The 27,513-nt window shown below is 49.2% G+C and overlaps 1 protein-coding gene across 1 annotated transcript in view; it reads right to left on the reverse strand.

The window, feature by feature from the left end:
- Positions 1-7,401: 7,401 nt before the first annotated feature.
- LOC134551107 (USP6 N-terminal-like protein) overlaps positions 7,402-27,513 on the reverse strand; it is a 76,447-nt gene continuing 56,335 nt past the window's right edge. The window contains exons 8-16 of the mRNA XM_063398272.1: positions 22,413-22,520; positions 19,325-19,434; positions 18,703-18,751; positions 17,548-17,668; positions 16,554-16,648; positions 14,899-14,964; positions 13,418-13,517; positions 12,061-12,213; positions 7,402-11,870 (exon numbers count right to left, since the gene is read on the reverse strand). Coding sequence (XP_063254342.1) covers positions 10,576-11,870; positions 12,061-12,213; positions 13,418-13,517; positions 14,899-14,964; positions 16,554-16,648; positions 17,548-17,668; positions 18,703-18,751; positions 19,325-19,434; positions 22,413-22,520 — 2,097 coding nt within the window. The 3' untranslated portion in view covers positions 7,402-10,575. The remainder of the gene's footprint in view (positions 11,871-12,060; positions 12,214-13,417; positions 13,518-14,898; positions 14,965-16,553; positions 16,649-17,547; positions 17,669-18,702; positions 18,752-19,324; positions 19,435-22,412; positions 22,521-27,513) is intronic.

Below are 27,513 nucleotides of genomic sequence, written 5' to 3' on the forward strand. Positions count from 1 at the left end.
TCACCTTGATGGCTGTGTCCTCCTTCCAGAGGCTGCTGCTGCTGCTGCTCCGGAAGGATCGCTGGTGGGATGGCGGGGAGTAAAGGGTGCTGAGACTTGCTCTCCACAGACCAAAGTCATGCAGTAGATCATGGAGGAGATCTGGGTGGGAGAGACAAGCTCTCAGGGCAAGACAGCTTGTCTCTGTCGCCAGCAAGTCTTTGTCATGTCCTCCCCAGCCCACCTGAAACCCTGCTGGCTGCAAGTTTGGGAGGGTGGAAGAGAGCAACTGTTCCAAGTCCATCCTTGGCACCCCTTGAGTGCTTTGCTTTCAGGCTAGTCCTTGTGGGATTTATGGCCTCAGATGCAATGCTTGGAAGGGAAGAAGAATCAGGGAAGAGATTTGAGAACTTGGTTCACCTCAGCTGGTACCAGTTTGTTGCTTCCCTGATTCCTTTCCTGTCAGCTTTCTGGCTAAGACCTCCATCATGTGTTGTCCTCTAGAGGTAGAATTAGACGTTTTGGTCCCCTCCAGCCCTAGCTATGCTAACACCTTGTAGCACATACACCTTGGGTGCTCCAGTATGTACAGGTAAGCAAATCCTCGTCTGCCCTATGCACGGCTTTCCTTACTGGTGAGCATGTCGAGAAGGGCTCTCCTGCACTGCAGAAGCTGTCTGACTGCTCAGCAACTAAGACTAAAGGATTCAGGCTTCCAGTCCCTGGGTTTAGAGTGTGTAAGAGTGTTTTGGGCAATCCGTTGGGAACCCTGTCTTTGCTGAGCTCTGCTCGTTTGGGGTTTTTGCTAGAGGTCTGACCCATGTGCCTTTCACTTGCAGCCCCAAGACAAGGCATTGCCCTCAGTGCAGCGAGTGGTTTGGTACTTGCTGTCTTTCCCTCTTCCAAGGTATTGCACAGGCTAATTTAGCTGGCATCCAGAATTAGAAGCATCAAAGGAGGAAGGTGATCCAGCTGACTGCGGCAGGGAGCTGTTCTGCATGGGCTAGCCCAGGCCTGAAGAGGTGCTGGGTTTGGCAGCCAAGGTTGGTCTGGGTTGGGAGCGGCGAGGGCGGCGTGTGAGTCACATGCCTCCATGGCAAAACCAGGACAGAAACCCCAGTCACCCCCAGCACAAAGCCACAGCTCACCCAGGGTTTCCCAGCATCCATGCAAGCCAACTTCCATCCCACTCCCCATCTTCCATCATGCCCGGCAGCAGCAGAATTAAAGCACAGAATTCATTTCCCATGCTCCTTGGGGGTGCTGCCTTTGCTTTTGGCCTGGGCAAGAGAGGACTTGTGCTAATGGCTTGCTTTCTGTAAATGCCTGCTCTGAACTGTAGGCACAGCCCTCACCCTGGTTGCAGCTGCCTGGCACCCTGTTCCCGCAGAAGAAGGGTTGAAATCGGCTCCTGGAGTGGGAGAAGTTGCCCAAGGGGAGAGTGCCCTGCCTTTAGCTGTGTGTGCTGTTTGCAGCAGCATCTGTCCCTGTGCTGGAGGATTGCTGAAGATGCTGAACCTGGTGTTACATGGTGGGACTGGACCAGACTTCCAGAAAACCTCCCACTCTGAGTTAAGTGTGAAGTGGGAAGTACGGGGTTTGTTCCTAAAGTTGGCATCTTGTGCACAATTGGCCACACGACAGGGATACTTTGTTCTTCTAGAAGATGACACAGAGGCCCTTGCTTGGGTAGTGTTACTCCACTAGGAACCTGATGTTCTTCATCTGCTGTAGAACTTATCCCATTTTTCCCCAGGCCCTTGGTGAAGCATGGCATAGATCTATCTGCAGGCCTTCAGGGGAGAAGTAACACACTGGGGTTCTCTCAAAGACTGGATGGCTCTAACCATGGAGAATCTCCTCTCATTTCTGGCTGGGAACCAAATGCCACAGTCAAGTACTGAGAGCTGTGGTCAAGGAAGCTGAGAAGCTCCAGGGAATGCCAGGGCTGAGGTGTCTTCACAGGGCAGGCAATAGCTGCAGTTCCAAGAAACTGGCACATCTTGGTGAGGGGTGTTGCTAGATCAGCACTGGCCAGAATACAAACTACTTACAAGAGTTTGGTAAGGAGCAGAAGGGTGAAATAGCATCTCCTTTTCATTAGAGAGGTTTCTGCACTCAGGGTAAGGTTTTCAAGCTTGTTTAACAGTCATGGTCAGTGACAGACCATCACAGGTGCTGGTTAGCTTTTTGCTGTAATTAGAAGGTCACAAGAAATTCAGACTCCGGTAACTGTTCAAGTCCATGCTAAAAGTTGGAGGTAGGTTAGGAGCAAAAGGAGGTGCTAAAAGCCTGACACCACAGCTCTTCTCCGAAAACCACATATTAATTGCCTATTAATGTTGTACTGCATCTTTGTTCCAGAAGGAGAATCACAACAGATCAAGATATATCAGCTGTGATCTGGTCTGATCTTTGCTGTTGGCAAAACCCAGATTGTATCACTTCTCTCAGGTGGAGTTGTTACTCTTGACTTGGCTTTTTTGCTTGCTGCCTTGGTGCTGATGATTTGGTAGTAGGACCATCTTGCTGGCCCCTGACAGGCAGGAGGTTGGTACATGAGCTCACAATATGTTCTGAAGTCTGAAAATAATACCAGGATTACAGTTTCACTGGAGTGAATGTAGGTTTAAAGAAGAAATTGGGGGGGTTGAAGTTGAATTTCCCCATAGTTATTAAAGGCACATTTGTTCTAGAAGTATTTGGACTGAAAAATGGAGTTTTCAGACACTGCAGTTGTTTCCCTTATGATAGGGAGATTGTTGTGTACCTCTGTTCTGCTTCAGAGACATGAGCTCAGGTAAGCAGAATGTACAGTTATTTTGATTATTCCTGTTGCATAGCTGAAGCTGGAAAACAGTCCACAGAGGTGAGCTTTTTTGCTGTATTTTTGTTCATCAGCTCATCTCTGGCTGTTGCGATCTATTCATTTAGCCATGGCAAAGCTGAACTAAACTTGTGCCATGCTGTAGATCTCCAGCCAGTGTGAAAACCAGCTCTGAGCAGGCTTCAGTCAGCATCCTACTGATTGTGTTGAGACTGCTTATCCCATGATGGAGGAGTGCCACCTTTGAACTGTACTTAAATGACAGAATAGCTGATGAGGTCTGTTCTAGTCTAGTCAGATCCAGATATCTCAGGACAGACATATAATACGTGTTCTTCTCTCACATCATACTCATGCCCCACACCCTGTTACAGAGGGGTTGGGGCTCCAGAGACATCACAGCTGAGTCAGCTGCCAGAATTGCTTACAAGGCCTTAAATATGCTGATCAAGTGGTGGAACAGATCTCATGCCTTTTGGTCAGTGAAGGCTTCCACAGAAGCATTCTCCTAAGCCAGCAGAGAGGGTGACTCCAGAGCAGGTGAGTGCATGGTGCTTGCTGAGGGCTTTGGCAAAGACCTGGGTTGTGCAGGAGCTGGCAGCAATGACTCAGTGCTGGAGTGAGACCTGAGATGTGAGGGTGGTGGTGGGGGCAGCTGAATGAAAGGCTGAGTTTTACAAAGCAGCCTTGGGTAAATGCTGGTCTCATCCTCCTCACCTGCAGTGTGTCTGGGTAGAGGAGCAGACCAGTTTTCCCTTCTGGACTACAGCCACTGCTGCAAACTTTTCCAGCCTAAGCAGTACTTCTGTGTCACTTCTTGCCCTCACCATAAAGGCAAGCAAAGCCACTCCAGAACCAGCTTCCCCAAGGCTGAGGTTATGTAAGTCTGTAGGCACTGATGTGAGGCCACGCTGAGTGGCCTCCAGGGCACCAGAGTGGCCCAGGCTCTTAATGGTATAATTAGAAGAGAGGCTTTTGATATTGCATCCCATGTAGCCACAGGTACCTCTAAGGGAGCTCAGACCAGTTTTGGACAAAATTAGAAGGTTCATAGTTTACCTTTTTCTGTGTCTTGGGAAGAGCCTGTTTTACTCTGTGGAAGAATAGCCAGGCTTTAGTGACTCCAATCCCTTGCACTCGTTGTGTGTGCCTCCTAAGCCTTCTCCATCCCCATCTTGGGCTCTTTTGTAGCTGCTGCTAGTGAGTAAGGATGCTCATGGGATGGGTCCACCTGCAGCATCTCCTGGAGAGACATTTCAGCTGTGGTTTGGTTGTGTGCTGCACTTTCCTGGTGCCCACAGCCTTCCAGGTGAAGAGGGTGCTGGTGTACGCCCTGTGGGCCTCCTCAGCTGCTGAGGCAGCAGGATTTGGGAGGTGGTTTAGGAAGCAGTCAGATCTGTCTCCTTAAACTGCCAGGCTGTTATTTTCTCCATGTGCTGCTTTATTCTTGGGGATGTACTGTAGGAAGGGAGTGACATTGCTCAGAGGATGGTGTGACAGCCACCGTCCTGGCCCCCAGCAACTGATCGGGAAGGGGAAGAGGCAGATGGGCCTGGCCCCATGTGCAACTCCTTTGCTCTTGCTGTGGGTTGAGTACAGGGCCTGTAGCTTAGGTACCAGCCCTAGCAAGGGCTGCTGGGACTTGGGGGTGCCCTTGCTCTGCGCCAAGTCACATCCACTGCTGCCACAGCCCCTCTGCAGCACACGAGGAGCACAACAGCAGCATGACAGCAACATGCAGCTCTCACAGGTGATGGATGACAGCACAGCAGCACTGCCACGGCAGTAGGACACAGCAGCAGGTGAGCAGCAAGCCCAAGAGGAGGAATGCTCCCCAGCCCAGGCAAATTTAAACTGCCTCTGCCAAACTGGCTGGGGCACAAAGCTGCCAGACACAGCACACCCATCTCTCTCCCCCTGCTATATCCTGGGAGCAGAGCCTAAACCAGCACAAAGCCTTGCTCCCTCCCTCAGTTTGGCTCTGCTCCAGGCTCCACTTAGCATCAATTATTCAGTGCCGACTTGACTGCAGCCTTGCGGAGGCACGCAGGGGTTGATGAGCTTTCCATGTCACGGGAGGTGGGCAGAGATGGTGATGAGCACAGGCAGGGCTTGGCAGAGAGCCAGCAAGCAGCAAGGACAGACGGACGTTGTATCGCGCCTGTCCCAGTTCCTGCCACTGCCGGTTTGGCTGTTCCTGAGCCAGGAAGGACAGGAGCCACAGGGGGCTGCCAGGGCACCAGAGCTGAGCACAGCTTGGGCAGTTTGTCATTCTGCCTTGGGGAGCAGCCCTGGGAGCTGGAGAGCTGCTGTGACTACAGCAGTGGCTCCACCTGGAAAAGGGGGATAGATAATACTGGCAAACACTGAGTGCAGGGGAAAAGGCAATGGGAGGACTAGTCCCCAGCTCATGAGACCACTAGAATTTAAGCAGCAGGCTCAACACCATCTATGGAATTCATTTGCTGCTGGTCCCAGTGCTGTCCAGCAAGTGGGTATCTGGAACCTTGGGCTTTGGGATTGTCCTGCTCTTTGTCCCCTGCGAGCAGAACTCAGGCCCTGGGGGGCACAGGAGAGGGCAAAGGGTACTGCTGGAATGACACTGGGGCTGTACCCTCCCATGCTGACACCTCCCTGCTGCAGGGAGCATGCCATGACCTGGTGTGCTCCTGGCAGCAGCTGGACACCAGGCAGGGCTTGTGTTCACCCCAAGGTCTCGCACTATTCTGGTGAGAGAGGGAAGGGCTTAAGCTTACCTGTGGGCAAGTCCCAGGGGTGCTCTCCTCCAGGAGAGGGGGAGTGGGTGCTTGGCACCCCCAAACCATGCCTGAGAGCCCCATCAAGCACCAATTCAAGGCTGGGTACCTCTATGGCTCCTGCATTAGCTGGAGGGATGCTGTCAGAAGAGGTGGTGGAGCCATGCCTGTCCCTGGTCCCTGCAGAGACAAGGTGAGAGTACCACAGCCACAAGGCCGTAGCTGGGCATTTGCAGGGAGTCTGGGGCTCAAGGATACCAATAAGCAGTGTCTTACTCCTTTTTTCTTTCAACACCCAAGTGAACCAAGGCTGTTTAATAGAGGAACACAACCCTCAAACCTAGCACAACTCACCTTCCCTTAGGGAAGCTGCCCTTCTGGACTCTTCTGCTCTCTCCTTGGCAGGGGTGCTGTTTTAGCAGTTGGATAAATGCCATATCTAAACCCTGCACTGCTTGTCACATAAGTAACCATGGCAGATGTTCAAACCTGGTCTCGCCTGGCACTGCCTGAGAGCCAACAGGTTCACGGGAGCTGGTGGCTGGGAGGTGACAAAGCAGCTTGTGCAGTGAGGCTGCTTGTGAGCACCTGGAACACAGGAGCGATGAGGTTTGCATTACTCCAGCCAAGGATCTCACCCTAGCTCACAGTGCTGCATCCCTGTGCTAGCATCCAGTGTGAAATGGCACGGGAGATATGCCAAGAGCTGCATCCTCAGGCTGCTTCTGTACCAGTAAACACTGCGGTGTTCAGTGGTGCTGAGGCCCAGATTTTAACCAGTTAATATAAATGAGCTAATTTAAGGGCACTGGAGAGCAATTTTTGTTCCTGTTTGACCTCTTGGGTGGGGCAGGGCAGTGACGGAAGCAGGAAAACGAGCCTACAGCACTCAGTGGGTGACAGACGTGAGGATGCCAAGTTCAGGCACTGCTCTTAAATCCTAGGGTTCCATTTAGCTAATTCTGGCCCTTCCATCTGCTGTCAGTCTTGGTGCCCTCAGTGGCACAGACAGGCAGCCTGCGTTTACCATAATCATACTGCTTAACACAAAGTGGCAGCTTTCTCTCGGGAGCCAGAACACTGCTCACATTTAACACCTCAAAGGCAACAGCACCATGGTCCTCTAAGCCCAGGAAGCGCTGGCCATGAAATCTGGGGTGTGTCAGAGGTACTGCTCACTCACAGCTTTTTAAAATGCATCTTCAGCTGTCAGCAGCACCACCTTCCCAGTGACTGCTGTAAACGTGACTCAGCCCTGACTCATGAGTGTGAGTTACACCCACCCACCCACCTGCTGTGCAAGGAGCTGTGTCCACCCGCTCCCCATCCTGTCCAACCCTCCCTACACTGCCTACAGGCAGGAAAACAAACTCCAAACACAAGACCTTGGCCAAAAAACAAGCTTCAGCAGCGCTGCTGATCAGCAGCTGTGTGTCAGAAGGGATGCTGCCCTTTGCTCAGCTGGGAAAGGATGGTGGTAAGTAGAAAGGAGCATTTTTCTTTCCACTGCTGCTGGGAATGCCTGCATTTAATTACAGTAGAAGACCAGAGAGGAAAGCAGAGATGGAGCAGGATGGACCTGTTTCAGCTGAAGCCAGTGAACCAAGCTAAAAGTCAGCAGGAGAAGGTAACCAGTCTTGGTGCAGCTTCTGTTCCTGTAAGAAACCTTGTGGAGTCTGATTTTATGCTAAACTTCTTGAACCATTATTATTACAACCAAGTAAAACACAGCATCAAACACTCTGGACAGTTTGGATCAGCATAAAAAGGAGCAATTTGACTTTTTTTTTTCCCCAAAACCCCCTTCCTTTAAAAAAACCAAACTGAACAAACAAAAAAAAGCAGACATAAAAATGTTTTTTTCTTAAAAGTAATAATTCTAATACATTAGAAAGAGTCATGGAAGAAGCGTTCCACGCTGTAAACAAGAATAGCAAATAAAAAGGAAAGCAGATGGTAGCCAGGCTCTCAAAGTGCATGGCCAAGAAACCCTAACCTCAACCTCCAGCTCCTGCTGGAGCTGGGTCCTGTGGCTCCTGCTGCCTGCCGGTGCTGCAGCCACGCAAAGTGCTCTATCACAAACAAACAACACAAAGGAAAACAAACGAAACCTAAAAACCCCAAACCCACAGCGCAGGTCTTTACCTCTGCATGGAAGGCAGCAAGGCCAGTGCTGTTTCAGGGCTGCAAGGGCAAAGATGGAGGGAGCTGCTTTCCCACATTTGCTCACAGTAAGAGTGGATTTTGCTCAGGGGTTGAGACTGTTGCAGGGGCTGGGCAGGGCTGCAAGTGGCTTGGGTTAGGTAATTTGTCCTGCTGAGCTGCCACCCTCATCCTTCTCCTTCCCTTCCTATTTCCAGCCACAGAGCTGAGGCTGGGCCAGGCCTTGCCACAGACCCACCATGGCTGCAGCTTTGTTGGCAGCAAGAGGCAGAGGAGGAGAAAGGAGCAGGCATCTCCTTGGGGATCATGCATTGATGTGTTCAAGTGAGAGCATCACACCAAGGACAGCAGTGCACATTGCTGGTTGTTCCCCTAGGCCTGAAGATGACTGAGGACCTTGCTGCTCATTCCCATTAGGGCTTGGAGGGAAGGTCAACCCCCACACCTTGCCTTGTCAAAACTCACGTTGAACATCGTGCACCAATGAGTACTGTGCATTTGACAGCTCTCCAAAATTAGAGCAAACCACCTTTTTAAATGTTAATACTGCAAAACATCCCAGACATAGTGAGTGAGGAGTCTGGGTGCACAAGCAACATGATGTGCAAAGGCTGTGTGCCTGAAATGAGGGAAAATGGGTTAAAACAAAGGGAAAGAGGTCTCAGCTCTTGCATCAGATGCATTAGAAGGTGTCCTGTGTGGGCTTCAAGGAGAGGACAGAGCCCCAAGCAACAGAAGCCAAGCCAAATGTGACCAACAGCTCTCAGATGCTTCCTGCTGCTTCCCAGTGAGCTCCTCTGGCCAGTGGGCTGCTAGCAAAAGGCAATGGATATCTGTCCTGAAATACTGCCCAGGTATTTTAACACACAAGTAAGTTTAACTATGCACAGTTATGGATAAACACTCTAAATTAAAAACAATTCAAGCACCATTGTCCTAGAAAGGACCTGTGGTGTCTCAAAACACAAATACTGAACATTCAAAGAGCACTTTCCCTCAAACAGCAACGCTTGACTCCTCACAGCACCCCTGCGAGGTAGCTGATAGGGTTATCCCTGCTCTGCAGAGGGAGAGGATGAGCAAGGTTGGAGGCTCAGTGGAAGATGGGGCCTGGGACAGAGCTGGGGTTCCAATGAAAGCTGAGGGTGCTGTGGTTTGGCTGGCTACATCCAAAGATCCAGTGCTCCCTTCGACACTCCCTGCTGCAAACATAAACCACCACACGTACACAAGGCAAAATAAACCCTGATAAATCATAGAACCATAGAATATGCTGAGCTGGGAGGGATCCACCAGGATCATCAAGTCCAGTTCCTGGAACCCACAAAGTAATTTAGCAGGACTTTTCTGATGGGCTTTCAGGTAGGCTTTAGATCAGGTTCTGCAATTGAAGCAGCCTGTGAGATTAAAAAAAACAGTTTTCCAAGTCTCCTTAGAACTTAAAGGGGCTTTTGCCCAGGATCACTGTTGAAGGATTGGGAATCCCACTTGCAATTCCATCTAAGGTGGCACTTGCAGTTACCCCTTCTGGACAACAAAGTCAAATCCTGCATATCTAGACTAGTTCCTGCTTTTTCACTGATCTGCCTTTCTGATTAAGTCTCTTCACCTCTAAGGGTGAAGTAGATGCTGGAACCAGAATTTTGGACCAGCTCTTTCTATGGGGTGTCCCCACAGATCCCTGCACACCTCCAGCCAAGGGCCTGGGCTGTGCAGCAGCAGCACCCTGGGATGGGGAGGAGATGGACAGGCCTCTAGCACTTGGTGCATAAAGGGCAAGTGGGCATCCATCATGTCCAAGTTTCCTTCCTATTGTTAATTCTGTGTGGGCTCAACCAGAAGGGCTAAGATCAGGTTCTGGGTGATGTGCTCCCCCTTCCCCAATTCCTATGACTGTTCCACTCCGACATTAAACTTACTCAAAGCAAAAGTGGACTTATCTGGGGCACTGTGATTAGACACCATCACACCTCCAGCAGGTCGGTAGTGCAGGCAGGTTTCCTGAGCCAGTAGCCCCTTTTCCTGTTTGGGGAACACAAAGGCAGCGAGCCTGCTCGCCGCAATGGCCCTGTGAAGGAAAGGCCAGCAGAAAGGGCACTCAGCCCTAGAGACCAGGCTCCACCTTCAGCACTGTCCTTGTCACCTTGAGAACCTGGAAAAGAACCACTCTGCTGGCAGCCCCCACTGGGGTGCCACCAAGGAGATGTCCCAGGGACTCAGCAGCTGTTAAATCTGTCCTCCTGAGCACCATCCACCACAGCAGCAGGAGCCAGATACAGCTGGGCACTGCTTTGTAGAATTGCATAGAGGGGGCAGCGGGCTGCCTGTATCCTGCCAGAATGCCATGGCACTGCCTGGAAATTCTGCTGCCTACAACTGCAGGTCTGGGAAATGAAATAAAGATCTATTGCTACAAAGGCCTTTGAAAGCAATGCTGTGGCTGCACCAATGGGGCATTTTAAAGAAAGCATTTTGGACTCCAACACCTTGTGCCTTCTTGCTTGGTCGTGGAGTCCCACAGCAGACAGGAGCAGGACAAAACACGCAACAAACTCACCAGCCCTGCCTCTTCCCCCAGGTGATGGGGTTCAGGGAGCTTTGAGGAACAAAAAAACAAAAGCATTTTCCAATTTGTCCATAGGAAACATGCAAATCCAATCTGCTGGTGTCTCCTAGCACTGGTGGCCACCACTTTGTCTCCTCGCTGAGCACTCGTACCAAAGCACAGCTTGACGTGCGATGGTGCTGTGCTGTCACCCCGACAGCCCTGCTGACAGAAGGGGAGCCTGTAAATGGGGCAAGGGTGCTTCTCTAGAAGCCAATTCTCCTCCCTTAACTTCCCCATCCCCACTAGAACGTCACCGATTTGGGCAGCTTTGCCAGGGAAGGAGAGCCTGAAAGGAAACTGTTCTCTGAGCGGGATTTGGCAACCTGCGGTGGTAGTTTTGGTTTGGGGCTCAGCGGGGGTCGTGGGGCTTTCAGTGCATTTAATGGTTTCTGGAGGCTTTTCTGTCCCTCTGCCTCCTCTGGGTCTGGCGCAAGAGGTGGCAGCGTGGTGGTGGTAGGCAGGGGATGTCCAGTCTCTGACAGAGGCAATGCCACCTGCTTTCTGTTCAAGAAGTCCTGCTCTGTGGCATGGGCCAGGTGGAGGGGAGTGGTGGTTTTGATAACGACGAAGGGGCTGTTCCCTTCCACCGCAGGGGACGGTGCCCGCTGGGCGGGGCAGCCCTCGGCCAGCGCTGCTGCCTCAGGCTCTGTGCTGGACAAGACGGGCACGCTGCCCCCCGCCTGCCTGTGCGCGGGCAGCGCGCCCACGGCCTCAGGCCAGCAGGAGGCGCCGGGGCCACTGCCCAGCCCGTTGTGCTGCAGCCTGAGGAGCTCTCCCATGGATGCAGCTTTGGACGCCGAGCGCTTCAGGCCCGTTTTGTCCGGCAGCACCGCCCTGCGGTGCCTCTCATCTGCCGCCTCCTCGCCGTGCTGGCTCTCGGGGGAGCCATCGCCCTGTGAAGTTCCGGAGAGCCGATGGCAGCTGGCTGGCTGAGGATGGGGGGCTGCTTCAAGCACTGCCACTCTGCTCAGGGAAGATGCCTGTTCTCCGGCTGGCGGGGCAGTGGGGTTTGGCTGCCACATTGCCTGGTCCGTAGCAGAAAGCTCAGCGGTGCTGAAGTCAGGAGGAGCCGGCCAGTTTTGGAGAGAGGAATCTAAGGAGCTGTGCTCAGCCGGGACCTGGTGGGAGACTCCATGGTCCACCAGGGCACAGCCAGGAGCAAGAGGAGGCTGCTCTGGAGGCAGGACCGTGGGCAGGAGGTGTTGCTGGGCCTGCGTCTCGCTTGCCTTCAGAAGAGATGATGGCTGCCCATCCACGATGGGCTCCCCCTGACCCTCCTCATCTGGTGGCCGCCCATCCGAAACAGGCACGTTTGTTGCTTCAGCTGCTTCACTACCCTGGAAGGTGGGAATCCTCGCTTCCACCACGGTCATTCCTCCTGGTGCGCCAGGAACTCTGTGGGGGTGGGGCTCCCTGTCTGGAGTGTGCTCACCCACCCGGCCGTTTTGGCCATTGGCCGCTGCATTTTCCTTTATGGCTACTGGGTTGAGGGAGAGCTCCAGGCCCAGGGGTTTCCTTGGAAACTCCTCAGGCTTTGCTGCATTGGAAGCAGAGAAAACAAAATAAAACCCAAACTGTGCATCAGTTTGTTTTTGCACGCCCTGAATGTGAGGAAGACAGATGCTTCCACACAACAGATGCCAGCCCCTCTGGGCTGCCCTGGCTCCCAGCCACATGAGTGGGATGCTCTGGTCCCTGCTGGGCTGCCCACCTTCCCCTCTACCCACCTGGTGGGGGCAGGTCAAATTTCATCTTGCGCAGTTCAGTCATTGACACCTGCAGCTGCTCAATGACAGCGTCGTCCTCGTACTGCAGGGAAGCAGCAATTTTCTCCTGCAGAAATTCACGTAAATCTTCCAGTGTCATCTTCAGCAAACGCTCTGGGGGATGGGAGAAAGAAGTAATGGCAGTGGCACAGACAAATTTCAGGGTAGCACAAGTGTGGGTTACACCACACTGGTTTTATCTGGGATTCTGTTGCTGTTCCCACTCCAGTGAGACAGCCTGAACACTTTTGCCTCCCTCCCACCTTCTCACTACTGCTCAGGATCATTAATACACATATATATCCATGCCACCTAGCAGTAGCTTCTGAGTGGCAGGCAATGGCAAGGCTGGGAGCTGTGCTGATGAGGATGCAGGTTTCGGGCCATTTCTGGAAGTTCTCACCAACGCCTCTAGGAGGAGGAAAAGCTCCATGAGACAGGCCCTGAGTGTCAGGCTGATCAGCTACTGCCGGCAGCTGCCACCACCAGCCAGGAATGCCAATTTGCACCACCCAGCAGGCAGGGATGCAGGAGGAGGTGCTGGCCCTTACAAAGATTGCAGACAGGGGTGGGATACAGGCAGGAATGGGTTGTAGGAAGAGATGCCAACCCGCACTACAAATTCCTCAGGGAGGTGAGATTTCACAGCCAAACTGAAACACCTGTCTGCCTGCCAGTTTCCCACTTTTTGCAGACAAATAGGATACTTCAAGATTTATTTACGGATAGCCTTCCTTTATTTAAATTAAGGAAGAACAGGGTGGCTGCAGAAGCCAACACATGCAGTCCCATAAATTCTGCTGGCCCAAAGTTCTCATCATGCACTCCTGCTCCAGATGAAGGTCAAAAGAGTGACACAGCAAGGCTATCAACTTATGGGAGTGAAGGGATTCAAAGTTACAAAGATCTCGTGGTAGAAACATCACTGCCTTAATGTTATGCAAAAACCCCCAGGTTTTGATCGTTCTAGAAGTGTATTAATGGCTTTACTTGTCTCTCTACAGAGTTTTCAGTTGAGCCACCACATAAAGTTCTGCAGATAGACGGGCTGCTGTCTGTACTGCCCCTAAAAGCAATCTGTGGGGCATAGTACATAGGAAGATGCAGCTGGAAGCATTTCAGGTGTGGTTTCTGTGTGCTGAGCAAACCAAGTCAACCCTTGTGGCACCTCATTTCCTCCCCTGGACTGCCTTTGGTGGCCAGCGCAGGACGCCAAGAGGATGGAAGTGGCCAGCAAAGCTTTCCAGGTCAGCAGCACAAGGGAGGACCAGCACGGTGCCACCACAGCCATAGGTGATGCAGCCAGGTGGGACCTTACTTTTGTGCAGTTTGAGGATGGTGTAAGCCATGGCCGTCAGCACCCGCTCCCCTTCCAGGATGTAGATGTCCCACAGCCGCAGGGTCAGAGTGAATGGGGTCTGTTTCAAACACACAAACAAACCACAAATGGGAGGATGAGACAGAGGCTGCTGCCATCACTGCACTACCTTGCACAAAAACACACATCAGGGCTAGGCTTTGCAAGTCAAGAATTCATCTTAAACACAAAAACGTGTTTTATTATCTATGGTTTTGCCTTAAAGCTAATGAACTTGGATGGCCAGGGAAATATTTAAAACCTATCCATGAATGCAGAAAATAGAGAAACTTCCTCACAAGCACGCTACCATGTGGATTCCCCTACCCTGGAGGGAGTACCATGATCTTTCAGCCCTGTGACAGCAAAAAACAACTCCTGTATCCATCCAGATTTCCCAGAAGGGCTATTTATGGGATAGGTCTGAAAGTGCAATAATGCATCACCAAGCATAAAAAAATCATTCATCTGGTGTCCAAAGAAGAGGTCTTTCTTATATAAAGGCTTAATTCTGCCTGCTAAAAACACCTCTGAAAGAGGTTTTCATTGGCACCCAGACCCAATCTGACAAACAGAACTGAACTGATACCCACAGTGATGCAGCAGCCCACACCTCCCAGCAAAGACCTAAGGCACCTAACCAACACAGAAATTATTGTTAATCCTACTGAGACATTTAGGTTCAAATTTAGGATACTGCACTGACTCTCCAGAGCTTGGCACAACAGACCACTGCAGCTCTTACAACATGCTACTGCAGTTAAACGGATTTTGCATTTTATACAGTGTGGAAAAAGCAATGAGTTCCCTCTTGAAGGGAAGAGGCCTTCCACTGTTCTATAGAACACATGGCAGCAGAAAATTGAGAATGGAGCACAAAGATGTCTTAAATATTAGCAAGTCTGGACACTGCATTCAAGTCCAGTAAGCACAATGCTGACCCTAAAAATAAAGTAGTCTTGGTTCAGGACTAGCAAGTTAGCTCTGGACAAATCAGGGTAATTTTCTCACACTCACACATTTCCAGTCCCAATCCGCTCCTTTGCCTGCAGCTGATGCACTGCAATTTGTTGAGGTTTGTGCCCCCAGTTCTTCTTCTTTCTATATTGTTTCTAGAGTCAAAGTGAGGTTAATTGCCTTTGCAATAGCGCCAGTGGGCAAGAGAAAGATCTCTCCTGACTCTGAAGTTTATACTGCTGATGCTGAGCCATCTCCCTGCGACTGCTTGTGATGAGGCAGCAGGAATTGGCTTGTCATCAGTGACATGTAGTTACTTTTAGCTTCTCCCTTTAATTTTTTTTTTGCCTTATGAGAGTGTGCATAATATCCCACCTTATAAAATATTAACATCTTCTTCAAAGTATGATATTTACAAAAAAACATAGGCAGATTAACCATGCATGCAAATAGCAGAGCAGCAAAAAACCCCAGAGCATCCTTACCCGGTCAATGAAACACTGCAGGAACCACTTGGTTGTGTAAATCCCAGTAGTCATTTGCTCTTTGTCCTGGGGGAAGACAGCAGAGAGAGACAGGCATTTCACCAGGCTGGTTACCGGAGGCTCAAGCAGCTCATAAGGCTTTGAGGGAGGCTGGTTGGTTGGCTGACTTATTCTAGGGTCTGGGTGCAGGATGTGACTGTGGTTCATCTCCTGTCTCCCAACAAAGCCCCTGCTTTAAACATCAGTGCTGAAGCCCTGCTTTAGTTCTTTGCCCAAGACATCCATTGAACCTGATCCTTGATGTGCCAGACTTCAGCCATAGCACTGGAGAGGGATTTGTGGGAGAAGCTTTTCTGGCCTAATACCTACTCCAGGGATTTTAAAAGCCTTCCAGGAACCCAAACCACTCCATTCCTTGCAGACTACCATTTTTGTTTCCATAGCAATTCCCATGCAAGTCTCTCAGAGCACAGTCAAGCCAGCTTTGGAAACACCACCCTGTTTACATGGCATGGCTGCTGCAGGAGCAGGACAGCCTGACTGGCTAAGGAAAGCTCTTAAAAACCTCACCATCACCACCTCTGTCTAACACTTTTCCATCTGGTGCCCAGTGCTGGGATGTGTGCAGAGCTGACATGACCTCTGCTGCAAAGCCAACAAAGCAGTGGGGATGGGAAGAGGAAGAAGCTGAAGAGATGAATGGCCAGCTCCAGCCTTTGCTTTTTGCTGGTGCTGTGCACCTGGCAAACCTGGAGAGCCTTCAGGAGCAGGAGGGATGAGCAGCTTTCTGAGTTATTCCCATCCCCTCCCCGGCCATGGCTATAATTTAAGTGAAAACCTATCATGGCTTTGTTTCACTTTTACAGCCCTTTGCAGCATGAAGCAAGAGCTGTTGCAAATGATGGTAATACAAACACATTTTTCTGGAGATGGGGGCCACCTAGCCCCTTGGAAGCATTAGAAAACTTTAGGAATCCAGCCACTGAACACCAGCTGTCTACACCAAATGCAAAGGGGGGCAAGGCAAAAAAAAAAAAAAAAAAAAAAAAAAAAAAAAAAAAAAAAAAAAAAAAAAAAAAGGGGAGAGCAGGTGCTGTAAAACAGTGGCCTGGACATTAGACTGGAGTCAGTGTGCCCTGCAGATGCTCCCGCAGCCACCAAATGGGCCTGTACCATCTGCTAGAGAGAAAAGCAACTGGACATGCGCAAGCAACAAAACATCCAGCAAATCTTACGTGCCTCCTGACTTAACAGCAAAGCACTTGGAGCTAACAATTACAGAAATAAAACTCCAGACAGACCAGCTCCAGGCCCATCAGCCTTTGGGCCTTGCAGCTGGTGTAAGAACACAGCCCAGCCTCACTGTTGTTCCTCCTGCTGCAGGCTCTATAAGCCTTCTTGCCTGGCTGTCTTAGGGAAGTCTTTGAATTTTAGCAGTCGCTCCACTAATGATGACCAGCAAGCAAATGATTACCAACCATTCACCTCAGCAAGATTTGGGAAAACCATTTAATAAATGCAGGCCTCTGCAGCTGAAGCAGTCCTACATGGTTAGAAATATGTTCAGCTGTGCATTTGTTTGGCAGAACACTATATGAACTGCTTTATCATTAAAATGTGGCATTATTATAGGAAGACTGATAGTAAAGAGATACCATGTGCTTCTTCAGTTTGGGGAACAGTTTGTTTAAAATTTGCTCATGGTGCGCTTGAAACCTCTGCAGCTTCGGGAACCCAGGAATGAAAAAACCTTAACAAGAGAAGACAAGAGAAATAAAAAAAAATCAGGAAAGCTCTGCAGCAGTGACAGGGATGGCCTGATGTTCTATAAACTCATCTCTTGCATTGCCTGTTGAAGTTGGCTGAAATGCAGGGTGCCCAGCTACCTCCTTTACACCTTCCTTTCCAGAAGTTACCCCTCACCCCATCTGGGCAACAGACCCTCAGACCAGGCCCAGCTGGTCCTTGTAATCCAGCTCCATGGAGCAGGCCCACACAGCTCCCACAGCCTGCCTGCCTGCCTGCCTGCCTTTTGGCTTGGCCAAGAGCTCTCTGAACACACCTCAGTGCTTACCACGGTTCAGAGAAAAGCTGAAGATGTTTCAACACCACAAGCTTGTGCAGTGCCCTGTAATCTAGTGGGACACATATTTAAGACTTTCCAAAGTTATCAAGCCATAAGGTTTAGCTCTCTGCCCATGAAATAACCCTCTGTGCATAGATTACTGTTAACCACAAGTAAGATGAAAGGATCTTTAATGTGTTTGAAGTAAAGTAATACTTCACACATTTAGTGGAATTACATCCACATTTAGTGTGGATACTCTTGGATGTACTTCTGTGAGACTTCTTATGAACTCATAGCCTTGAGTTAATTGATTGCCAAGGGCAAGATATCCTGGAGGGAGGACAGCACTTCTGTGAAAGTGTTAATTACTAAAGCTCAGGCGGATAAAACTCGGGTTTTTTTGATAAGAACTTGTCTGCTTCCAAGAGTGAAGTTTAGCTCCTCAGTCAGGCTGCACAAGTTAGTTAAGCCTCACCCGCTCTAATTAAACAAAGAAGTGAGGAGAAACAAGGCTCTACTGACCAACCTGAACAATCTTCCCTTCCTTTGCCAGACCCGTCCCACCCCCAGCCCAGCCTCACCGTGCATGGCGTGGCGCTGGTTGGTGAGCAGCTGTGCCAGCGCCCAGAACGCATCCTCTTCGTTCAAGTACATCAGGAGGATGGCTGCAATCTGGCTCATCCCTTGGCAGTAGCTCACTTCCTGCAACAGTCAAGAGGGGCACACGTGCTGCCATGCTGGCAGAGCCTACCATAATGTTAAAGCTGTCTGTGCTTCCTTCTCCTCTTCCAAGGTCTGTCCCATTGCAAAGTCTTTACTGTTTATGTCCAAATTCACAGCGCCCACATGTCTACAGCATTTATCATATCACTGACTCATGGAATAGTTTGGGTTGGAAAAGGACCTTTTGAAGATCACCCCATCCAACCCTCCTGCCATGGGCAGGGACAGCGTCCACCAGACCAGGTTGGAGCCCTATCCAGACTTTGAACACTTCCAGGACAGGGAATCCACAACTTCTCTGAGCAATTATTTCCATGCCTCACCACACTCATTGTAAAAAATGTCTTCCTTATGTCCAATCTATCTTTGGGATGACAAGCAGCATGTGGCTCCAATGCTGTTTTGGATTCCTTCAGCCATATGAGCGCTAAAGTAATTAGACAGTAAATAAATCTGGTAAGCATTTATCTGGCATGAGGGAGGCTCCTTAACTAACCCCCTGAGCATCTTCTGGGATAACTGTACCCTCCTGGAGGTGGAGACAGTAGGTTCAGCTGCTAATTTCAGCTTATTCTGCCTATGTCCTTCAGCTAAAAATGACTAGTTTGCTGTAGTAAATAAGTGTTTTCAACAAGGATGCCATTTGGTGTAAGACAAGAAGTCAGAAACATGACAGACTGCCAGAAGGCTAGTGTTGCTGAAAAGCCAAAGGGCAATCAGTTGTTCTTTGCTGACACTCACCCAAACTAAATCTGCCAGATGTCATTTACCAGGTGACAAAATGAACAAGGGAATGAAACAACTGTGGAAAGATTCTTGTGCTGCCTGAGAGTCTTGCAGCTCTCCCTACAACCGCTGGTTAAATACGTATTTATTACACATATACACACATGAAAATATGTATGTCTACACAAATACACACATCTATAATGCTTTTCTTTAAATCTTAACATATATATATTAAAAAAATATAAAGCATAATGCTCTTCATGTTAACTGGACTTACTACTTACAGTGTTATAAACCGAGTATGCTGACAGGACGTGGAAGAGTGCCTGTTGCCTGGGGAAAAAGAAGGATACTGAAACACCTGAGCATGAGGTCTCCAGCTTCATGAACACAACAGTGCATACACACAGAGAGTAAAGATTCTGAAAACACCCAACCAGCTGGTACTAAAGGCTTTTGCAGGGAGCAGGGCTCACAGAACCAGAAAGCTTATTCCCTGGAGACTGTGTAAGCCAGCCAGGAGTGACTTATCCCAGTGACAAAGTCACTTTGTCAAATGTCTCCAACCCCATCTGTCGTGAAGACCCTATCCCTCCCAGATCCTGATGGGCCCACCCCATCATCCCAAACCAAGCCTTCTGCAACTCTGACCCCTGGGGGACAAGGTGCTGCAACACGCTCTTGCTGGCTCAAGAACTGGTGTTGAGCCTGCCCCAGTGTGGACCTCTCTGAAGAGAGAATCAGTGGTCCAGCACCTGTGGGTCACGCTGTGTGGTGTGGTTTGAGGAGAAGGCAAAGATGGCTTTGCTCTGAGCAAGGGGACTGCTGGCCACCCCATCCAGCTCATGCCTCACATCTGCACTGGCACGACTACCCATATCAGCCAGGGAAGCCTTCCATACTCACTTCACACCGTAGCGATCCCGAAACATGATGTGGTTTCGGAAGGTGCGGTTAACATCCAAATCGATCTGCTTGATTTCCGATGAAAAACTCTTCGCTTGCTCTTTCATTTGCTGGAAGGGAGAGGGGCAGACATGAGGCAGGAATCAGACCCCATCTCAGCCTGTACCTATCTCCACACAGTGAGGAGGCAGGATTCCTGCAGCAGGAGTAGCAGCTCGAGAGCTGCACAAAGCTATTCAGAGTAGGGCACATTGATGTCCTGCAGTGAGCAATGAACTGCAGCCTGGAGGTGAGCCCCTGACCCCCTGTCTGTGCCACTGGCCCAGGGAGAAGGGATGACCCCACACTCACATGCTAAGACAGCAGCTGCCAATCCAGCCTTCACCCATCTTCCAATGCAGATACTAAGTTTTCAGATTCTAGAACTTTTCCAATTTAATTCCACTCTGATTTATTTTCATTTCTTTGCCTGGCTGGCTGTCATAAAGCACTGCGAGCACTGTTGATCCTTAAGGAACTAATACACGGATGTATGCAGCACTCTCAGCTTTTCAGAGACTCAATCATAATAAAGTCCAAACTGTTATGACAGACTCTGTGATCTCCAACTACTACTTTCCCTGCAGAAGAAAATCATCTTTGATTGAAGGAGTTTCCACTAGAAAAGCAGTCCTGGAATATTCCCTTGGACTGGTACAAATTTTAAGAAACTGGCAGAGTCCAGAACAGAAGCTAAACTCAAAGCCAAGAATCCCCATGTTCCCCCTAGAATGACTAATCATTTAAGGCAGCATCACATAGAAAAAGGACTGAAGTCCACTGCAAAAAAAATGGTAATTCAAATGACATTTAAGACCACCTCAAACAATTTTTCCCTCAGAGCCCCAAGATGAAGATGCTCCATGGACAAATCTCACTGCAGTCCTATTTGCACTGTTCAGCTCTGTAATGCAGGCAAGGACCACTATAGCTAAGCATCTCATCTCACAGCCTTTAGATACCACCAGTGATCATGCCCTCCCTCCTTTAATGTCTCCAGGGTTTGCTGCATGAAGAAAATACATTTTGTGACTATCTTCAGGCACACTGAGATTCACCAGCAGGGTGGAGGCTGCAGATATGAGCAGCAAGCCCAACTTGCCTTGAGCCCAGGGTCAGGACCCCTTCTGGTTTACAAAGGAGACAGAAAATAGAACATCTGCACAGACACTTATCATCTGCTCCAGCAGCTGCCATCCTATGAATGCTCATCAGCCTATACCAGGCACCTCCAGGCTGCTGTTGACCTCCCAAGGTGGCCACATCAGCTCTGGGGAACATCAGAAGGTCATCAGCACCCACATGTGTCCAGCACAGCCAACACTTAGGACAATCACAGCATCTTGGGAATATTAACTCCAAGCTTGAAAGCAGCTGTATGGAGGAGCAACAGTACAGGGGCTATTTTGAATTATTGCCTGCACTGGACAAGTGAGGATAAAAGTGATGATGGAAGATCTGATGAACAACATAATTTCCCTGCTGTAAATACTGTGGTCTCTGTATCCTATGGCTTCTTGCCCTCTATAAAGCAGGCAGACTACCTGAGAGAATATGACTATTCATGTGCACGGGGTCACTTCAGTTCAAATTTTCCTGCTAAAGGCCCTCTTGTTTTTCCTGCCAGGACAACACAGAAATCTCCCAAAGACTGTAAATACCCTACTTTGGGTATTTTTAAATCACTGCATATGAATAGCAGGTCGATCACACAGCACTTTGTCACCTCCATGCACCCAGAAGGCTTTACTAATTGTGCAGACATTAAAAAAGAAACACAGGATGGGTTATTCTCCTTTTTTCCCTCGTGTAAATAACCTGAGGGCTCCACAGATGCTCTATTGAGCTCATTAGCACTGTGAGTCCTGCAAGCTGGTGGTGGAGCAGAGGCTGGAGAGCTGAAAGTCCCATCCCAAAGACCTTGTACAAAGCAGTGAGTAAAAGCCAGGATGCATCTGCTTTGCCCCATGGCCAGTATGTTTCTCCTGCTGCCTTTTCAAGCTCCCCTCAAGCCTTCTAGCTGCAGCTAACAAACTCCAGGGAGGCAGAGCATCACACCTATGTCAAAGGCAAGTGTGGAATGTCCCATGGTAGCCTTCAGGCTTTTATGCCATGGGTTATGCCCTGGGGAAAAATGGGGTGGCCTTGGAACCAGTCCCTCCAGGACACAGGTCTGAGGCTGAGGCTTAGTCCCTTCCTGAAAGCAAAACCCCTCATCCAGGACCTGCACTGAGCCTCTTCTGGAGGAAATTAGGGGAGAGCTAATTACTGGCAGCAGGCAGCACCAAAGAAGAGGTAGATTAAGATGATCTTGTAGAGGGTTTGCATCCAGCAAAGCCTATTATCCCTGAAGCTCCTGTTTAGCACAGACCCCTCTGGAGCACAGATAAACTCCTTGTGACTTTCATTTGTTTGGATTGCTTCCCTGCCCGTGCAGCACAGCTTTGCGGGAGGGAGCACAACTTGAATCTGCATGCTGGGAGAGCTTCCTTATCTGTGCTTCCTGTGGGGAGCCCAGCCTGCTGTCCCCCAGCCCTGTGTGTGCCTCCATCCCCGCGGCGCCTCAGCAGTAACATCCACGCCTGACTAACTATAATGAGTGTTAGCATCATCCCGCTTAACAGGCAGGGGTTTGTAGAAACACCTGTTGGAAGCAGCACTCAGCCTCCTGCCTCTGAAAAATAATTGTCTCCACAGCATCCTGATCCTTGCCTTGGTACATGATGCAAGTAGGAAAATAAGTTAATTATCCACCGAGGGCTTCCACATGCTGCCTATGGAAAACTTCTCCTTGCTCTTCCCTGCATCCTTCTCTAAAGATGCAGTAACACTGACAGCAGCTTTGCTCCCAACTTCCAGCAGAATAAATGGAAGCAGCATATCATAGAAAGCAGCCAGCTAACATGCTGAAAAACCCCAGCTTAATATAAACCCATGGACAAAGAGTTGATACAATTCGCATTTTCAGCCCTCACCAAACCAGCTTCATCAAACAGTCTAACCTCCCTATCACCTTGCTCCTGCTGCCTTTGCCAGGTAGAACCCATACCTCATATTTTCCTTCATTCTCCTTCTTCATCTTCTCGACATCCAGCAGAAGCGACCAGACCTGGCCTCGCACCTGCAGCGGGATCCCTTTGTACACACGCCGGCACATCTGCAGCGAGGAAAACACGGGCAAGGTTAGCTGGGTCCTGCTGGTGGCAAACACATTTTCTCCATGGTTTGCTGCTGCAGATATCAACCATCTGAGTAGACACCCCAGGCATTCACTTCCTCTCCCTGTGCTGGTGCAGAGAGGGCATCTCTGATCTGATGGACGAGCTGAGTACCTGCATCCATCAAAGACAAGGACTCACTCAAAATCACAGAACTACAGAGTCATAGAACAGTTTGGTTGAAAGGGACCTTACAGATCATCTAGTTCCAACACTCTTGCCATGCACAGGGACACCTTTCACTTCACCACACAGCTCATAATCCCGTCCAACCTGGCCTTGAACATTTCCAGGGATGGGGCAGCCACAATTTCTTTGGACAGCCTCTCCCCACCCTCAGATTAAAAATTTCTGCCTTACATGTAATCTAAACCTGCTCTCTTTTGAGCTTTCCCTTCTTCAGGCTGAACCACTCAACCTGTCTTCATAGGAGAGAGGTCTTTGTTCACTTCATCTCACAGATGCTTCTTCCCTTTTACTTGTCTTAAAGTCCCCATTAAATTTCAATGGAAAACAGAAAAAAGCGCTTTTTTCCCATTGCTGACTATTTCCATTAAAAGAAAAAGCTTCATAAGAAAGAAAAATATCCTTTTCTGAATACTTTCCCTCATCCCACCTGTGAAATGCCTTTCAGCTGCACTACAAAACCCATGGCAGCATTCCTCCAGATTCCTGAGGACCCAGTACACTGAAGGACCTGTGGTACATGCCCAAGTTCCAGCCATGGAGGGCACTTTTGTTGCCTCATGGGGCTCCCTCAGAACCAGGCAATACCTTGGGAGGGGACAGAGGTGCCAGACTTCCAGTCATGGGAATGAGCTTGGAGCTAAGAAGGGCAGTGCCCAACTAGGCAATCAACTGGATCTACTGTCACTGCCTGGTACAAATACATCCAGCCACCTTCAAAATGCCTCTTCTTTTTCCATAGGGCGTTCTGCTTCACGCAATTCAGGCTGATGTGAGAGAAGGCCTGCAATCCCCAGGGAAGCACAAGATCCTAGCAGAAGGTTTTCTGGATGTGGGCCTGCCACATTGCCATTGCCACACCCAGATGGATATCTGCTTCTCTTTCCTTTCCTTTCAGACCCACCTCGGACCACCAGCTCTTTTATTTCCAACCTGACTTTTAAGGCCAGACTCTCACAAGGACATAAAGACCTTAACCATGGCACTGTGCTGGCTCACAGCCTCCATGAGCACAAACCAACACTCCTCCTTCACTCACTGTTTTCTTGGCAGCACTGTGTCTACCAAGGGCAAAACCCAGGAATGGTGGCCCTTGTCCCAAAGAGTTACAAGACCAGGAGGTGGGCTTCAAGTAAACAGGCTAGGGGACAGCAAGGAATCAACACCACTGTCCTGGTCAAAAAAAGTATGTAAAATAACTCTGTAGTAAATGCCAAGATTACTCTGTAGGGCCAGGAGAACCAGATGTTGATGAGAATGCTTTTCCACTCCACTCCATTACAATAAATATTTTAGTATTTCTGCTGACAGAGAAAGTGTCTGTAATGTATCCTGATCCTGAAAGTGTAATGGACATTCAACATTTAAAACGCCATCCTCAGAACTTCCCAAATGCTTGCTCTGTCCCAGGCATTGCTTAGCACCATCTGTGACAGTCCAGTGCATAGCCAGGACCAAATCCTGCAGAAATCCTTTACCAGATCCTGTCCTTCCCTCTGTATGCACCAAATAAAAGGTGTCCCCTAAAAGCAACCTCACCAGCAAGACATGCCCATGGAAGGCCACCATCCTGTTCAATAGCAACCTGCATTCCAAGTGTGACATCACTAATTCACCATCTGCACACCCAAAGGCTCATAAAATGAGGTGCTTCTAAGGACAGCAAACCTTCATACCATGTAGGACAGATTCATCCCCACAGATGAAAGATTCATTTCCCAAGAGTCATTAAATCAGGATGAAAGAGGTACAATGCATCAAGAGACACAAAGCAATAGGATTAGATGAACCACATCCCCAAAGTAGTAGGTGCCCACAAAAGCCTGGCTCCTGCAAGCACTCATGCCTTTATGAAGCAAAAGCTGAGGTGGAATCAAGAAACTAGAATATGTACCAATTCTGAAAAGAACACTAATTCAGAGAAGATTACTTATTTCCAATGGATTATGAGAGATTGACTGACAGCTGCCAAGGCACATGATGACACTCAGGTCTGTGGGAAGGAAATAATTTTGTTTTAAATTTCTAGAGCTGGTATTGTTATACTTTAATGAGTGCAACCTTCAGTGGCGTATAGTAAATGTCTCTAGTGATTTTCTTTGCACAAGTGCTAAAGGAACAGGGGAGGCACAAACAAGCTGAGATGAAACTGAAATGAAATGCCTTCCTGTTATTTATCCAAGGGCTTTCCTCCTCCCACCACCTCCAGACATGAAAGTGATAAAACACCAGAGCTGTGAGTCACCCAGAAAAAAATGAGCAACTTTTCTTCATCATGAAACTTGAAGGAAAACAGGGAAGTTACCATACAAGCAGTATTTATGATGAGATGAAACGACAGAGGTAAGGCAGCATGTGATGATAACTCCTGTACCACATGACAGTCAAAAAGAACCCTCATTGTCTCTTATAGACTGCTCAGCCCTTTCAGATATGAAGAGAGCACCTAGATCATGTTCCATGCAGGCTGACAGACCAATGCACAGATAAGAAGAACAGACACCATTCTGCTTCATAAAGGGAGATGCTGGTGGTCAAAGCAATGGTTCAAGACACACAGTAGAAAGGCTGTGTCAGCCAAGGACTGAAACCACAGTGTCTAAAACTTGCTCCAGGTTTTGCCATAGGATCATCTATGGATGATCCATAGATCCATTTTGCTCCGGTATCATCTTCCCTCTCCAGGTTTCAACATACAAAGCTCATGGCACAGAGGCCATCATCACCCCATCCCTATCTCTCCCCTGCCCAGATATTTTCTTTGCAGTAGACAGGATGGGGAAGACTATGGAAGTACAGACTTGAGCTCCATCTTCCTGCACCAGCAATCTCCTCTGAGAAGTACCCAATCAATTGTTCTAGGTCTTGAATAAGAGGGATGGAGTCACTGCCTTTAAAGACAGAACATCTTTTTGCAGTCGTAAAGACTGAAATTAAAAAGGATTTGGGAGAGGAGGGTTGATTTTTAAAGCAGAATTGCACATTGCAGCTCCCCTTCACACTTTGGAGTCTGTCACTGTTCACTTCTCAGCCATGTGCATCGACCACCAGGAAGAGACTACAGGGGCAATGCCCAAATTTTGGGTATACATGGCAACATCCCTTTCAAGCCTTTCCATACATTCAGTATATGTCTCCAATACCCTAAAGTGGGGGCAGCCCCCCTTGATCAATTCCTTTAGGGCTCAAAGAGTGATCCTTCCAAAGAGAAAGGACTTCTTAACATCTTCTACCAGTGATGCACCAGGGGAACTGAGCTGTGCAAATCTTCACCTGGAGTGGAGGATTTCCTTTCAGTACCACAAAGCCTGCTGACTGATGACGTGGCCATGCAGGATGTTTGGCAGACTGGACATCAGCACCCATGGCTTTCTTTCCATACGGTTAATGATTGCTCCCAACTCAGCTGTGGTGCCTGCAGCTGGAGCCTATGCAGCTATTCCTGATGGGGTACCAGCAAAGCAGGGGCAAATTTAAATCCTAAAGCTGGTGGGCCATGAGCAGGCATTTACAGTTATTGCCCAGGCTACCTTTGGAGGAGAGGAAAATGCCACTTGCCTTTCCAAAATGGAAAAAAAAAATGCAGGCGAGTCACCCTGCAGCTCCCAGACACAACCCCCTTTCCTTCCCACGGCATTTGAGGGAGGAGATGTGACTTCAGCCAGCCCTGGCACGACAAATGTCTGCTGGCTCTCCCTGGCATTAGCAGACTGTTCACTCCTGGGGGTCTGTGTCAGTCCATACAGATCTCTGATTCATCCTAAACCGCTTTGCTGGCATGCACTGGATTAAGGGCCCTGCACTCCCGTGACCTTAGCAGAGACAAGGCTTCCCCCCTGCACAAAGGCAGGCTTTGCCTAAAGCCAGACATCTATGACCAAAAACATCCCTCTCTAAAGGTCCCATCCCACATGGCCAGCAGCAAGATGCAGCTTGCAAATGATGCAGAGGTCACAGCCTCCTCCTATGACTGATGCTTCTGGCTGAAATCCATTTCAGGGCTATGATGAATAAATTATCCTGCTGTTGCAGTGCACACAGCACAGCCTTTTTTATCTGCAGAACTGTGCTGCCTGAACTGTGTAGATTCTTCCATGGCACTAGCCATTTCCTAACCTTCCCAGCAGAGTCAGGCTGGTGTTTAAACTTGGATTCAAATCACAGTGGAGACAGACCATGTGAGCCTCCCTCTGCTGAACCCTGAATAACACAGTTTAGCACTTCTTTGCAGGTTTGACAAACCTTAACTCTGCAAAACAATGTCGTCCTTTCATGGACTCCTTTATTTTTGTACCCTTTCCCTTGTGGAAGTTCAGCCAGAAAATGGCACCACTGCATCATTTAACCCCACCCATATGAGGAATTGTGCTAGGTGTCGCTTTTTGATGATCTTGCTACTGAAATTAAATCAGGTTGTTACAAAATGTGTCTAGAACAGAGATGGAGACAGATCTGCGGCAATGATGAGCACAGGGAGCCCCAGGGCATTACTTTAATTAAGATAATCCTATTTGTTGCTCATCCTGAAACAGGTTATGCCAGAAATTATTTCAGCTCCTAGCCAGGCCATTCTAGGTAAGAAACTGTAAAAGGTCCCCCTCTTTTTTTCCAGCATTATTTCCTATAATCTGTGACAGTCACAAGACCCAGACTGCAATCAGCAGCACACAAGGATGCACACAGGCCGCAGGTGGGGGAACAAAAAGCCAAACCTGCTGCTCTCTGGCGGTGGCTCATGTCAAGGGT

The sequence above is a fragment of the Prinia subflava genome, chromosome 5 (assembly GCF_021018805.1).
Source record: "Prinia subflava isolate CZ2003 ecotype Zambia chromosome 5, Cam_Psub_1.2, whole genome shotgun sequence".
In the NCBI taxonomy this organism is placed as follows: Eukaryota; Metazoa; Chordata; class Aves; order Passeriformes; family Cisticolidae; genus Prinia; species Prinia subflava.